At 47.9% G+C, this 2,486-nt stretch overlaps 1 protein-coding gene across 1 annotated transcript; it reads right to left on the minus strand.

Annotated features, from left to right (window-relative positions):
• Positions 1–821: 821 nt before the first annotated feature.
• On the minus strand, positions 822–2,229 carry LOC121977758 (benzyl alcohol O-benzoyltransferase-like). Its single transcript, XM_042530189.1, has one exon. The coding sequence runs from the start codon at positions 2,218–2,220 to the stop codon at positions 844–846; it is 1,377 nt and encodes a 458-aa protein (XP_042386123.1). The 5' UTR covers positions 2,221–2,229; the 3' UTR covers positions 822–843.
• Between the last annotated feature and the right edge of the window lie 257 nt (positions 2,230–2,486).

Below are 2,486 nucleotides of genomic sequence, written 5' to 3' on the forward strand. Positions count from 1 at the left end.
AAAGGAGACTACTCCACAAGATCATACTAACTGATATAATGAATAATTATTGATTCCATTGATTTATGCATTAATACTAGAAATGATCTTCTAAATCCTATTATTCAGTAGAATGTTAGGAGATAGACAACTAAACTTTATATTTAGGAAGAAATGACATGGCCGTAAATTTTTATTAATAAAAAAAAAACCCTAAAATAACTAAACATGTGTTTAAATAGATTCAAGACTCTAACATTGCAAAGATAAAAATACTCTCAAAACCCTAACTCGATAAAAATAATAAAAAGATTAAAATTGTTCTTTTGTTCCCGTATCATTTTTCCCGTGGGAGAAAATTTATTCTCGAATTGCTAGTCATATCATCATCAAAAGCGTTGTTAGTGTATTGTGGTCTTTTTGGTGTGATGCATCAGAAAACTATTGAATCCATTGATTCACTCTAATACCAACTAACGTAGCGATAACTATCAATTCTGTTGATTCACACAAGAATATCATGAAAAATCTTCTAAACCCTACTAATTCAATGTCAAGAGATATTCAGCCAAATTCCATATTTAGATAGAAATGATATAGCCAGAAATTATTATTAAATAAAAAATTTTAAAAAAATCCTAAAATAACTAATCACGTGTTTAAATACATTCAACACTTAACATTTTAAAGATGAAAATGCCTTCACAAACAAAATAAAAAGATTAAAATTATTTTTTTTCCGCATCAGCTTCCCAAGCAATTCTTCATTTATCAAATTTTGACTATGCGCGCAATATAAGAATAATTGTAATTCTTCATTTTCTTATGCAGTTGTACCCTATGCAATATCATTTAATATGGAGATCAAAGTTTAGAGACATTATTGGCGCCCTGTGGTTGTTGCTGCTTTGCGTCCTTGCCATCGTCCTCCTCCATCAGGTTATGCATTTCTTGTGTGAACTTGTCCATGGCAGGGGCCAGTAAACACACTGGGACGACGATCCCCTCCTCCCCCTTGCTGTTTTTCAAAGGTGCGTAGAAGCTTCCCACTCCGGGAATGGCTCCGACTCCACCCTTCGCTGGGCCTCCGTACGCCGCCTTCCCCCACCCGAAATCAACGTCCCCGAACCTCGCCCGAGTCATGTTGGAGACCAGGTACGTCCGCACCACTGTGAAGTGCGGCCTTCCGCGCAGCGCCATCAGGTCCGCCAGCGACCTCATGTACTCGTCGTTCACCGCCGACTTGGCTTTCTTCACCAGGTCCAGCGCGTACCCGATGGGGTTGCTGGACAGCTTTCCAGCCGTGGACACCGCAGCCGGCAAGGCGAAGGCGTTCCCGTAGTACCCCGCTGGGAGGCCCAAGCCGGATTTGCCGCGGGCGTTCACGACGCAGATGATCCGGACCTCCTCCTCGGCGTTGGCTCCGATGGCGACGGTGCGGCACTTCCAAAGGAAGGCGGTGAGGATCTCGAAGGTGGAGCTGTTCCGGAGGTGCTCCGGCACGCGGCGCCGGAGGGCGGCCAGCTCGGCCTTGCCGAAGAAGAAGGAACGGTGTACCATGTCGTCGAATGGGAGGATGGTGCCAGGGACGTCTTCGTACTCGCGGTGGACGCAGGTGACTCGGGGAGGGCGTCGCGCCTCCAATACCTCACGCGACCAGACCGGAGACAAGGAAGGGGCGGCTGCCCCTCGAGCCAGCTCCGCCACGGCGTTCATGAACTGGACGAGGCCAGAAGCGTCAGCCATGGCGTGGTTGAAGCGGAGCGCGAAGACGAAGCCGCCGCACAGCAACCGCGTCACCTGAATCAACAGCAACGGGCAATGGAGAACGCCATCCGATCCAGGGACGTTCCAGATGAGCTCCTCCAGACCGGGGAACGGCGGCTGCAGGGCGTCGCCGAACTGATCGAGACGGACGTCAGAGTCGGCCTCGATGAACAGCACGCCCTCGCCGGTGCACTCCACCACCAGCTTCCTTCCCTCCGTCTCCCTGATCCGGCCGGCGAAGGGGTAATAGAAGACGAGAGCCCTGGCCAAGGCTTCCCGGATCACCTTGCAGGGGTCTTGTCCTGCCATGGAAGGGTTGTCGCGGTAGAATTGGATGACCGGAACGTGGAAGCGCAGCCCATCCTGGTCGTCCACGTCGGAGAGGCGCTTGAACTCGCGAGGGGTGGCCTCTGCAGGAGCCACCAGAACGGCCTCTCGCCGGCGAACGGTGAAGGTGAGGGAGGAGGATGCCATGGCAGTAGAAACAAGTTACTCTGCTCTATGATCTGGCCTTTGAAACAAGAATGCTCTGTGTTTATAATATTATCAAGCGTACGGGGGCGATGGTAGTCGAAAGATCTATTCAATGAACAGTTTGCTGGTGGGCCTCATTTGACAGGGTTAATCGAGTTGAAATAAACATGTAAAAAATATTAAATCGATTTAAACATGTTTAATATAGTTAAAGACATATATTCAAATCCAAAAGCGGAACGAAATTAAATTTAATAATGCATGTA

This window comes from Zingiber officinale, chromosome 4B (assembly GCF_018446385.1).
Source record: "Zingiber officinale cultivar Zhangliang chromosome 4B, Zo_v1.1, whole genome shotgun sequence".
Taxonomy (NCBI): domain Eukaryota; kingdom Viridiplantae; phylum Streptophyta; class Magnoliopsida; order Zingiberales; family Zingiberaceae; genus Zingiber; species Zingiber officinale.

Excerpts from the sequence above, each read along its gene's own strand:
- LOC121977758 (XM_042530189.1), bottom strand. The coding sequence starts at position 2,220 with ATGGCATCCTCCTCCCTCACCTTCACCGTTCGCCGGCGAGAGGCCGTT.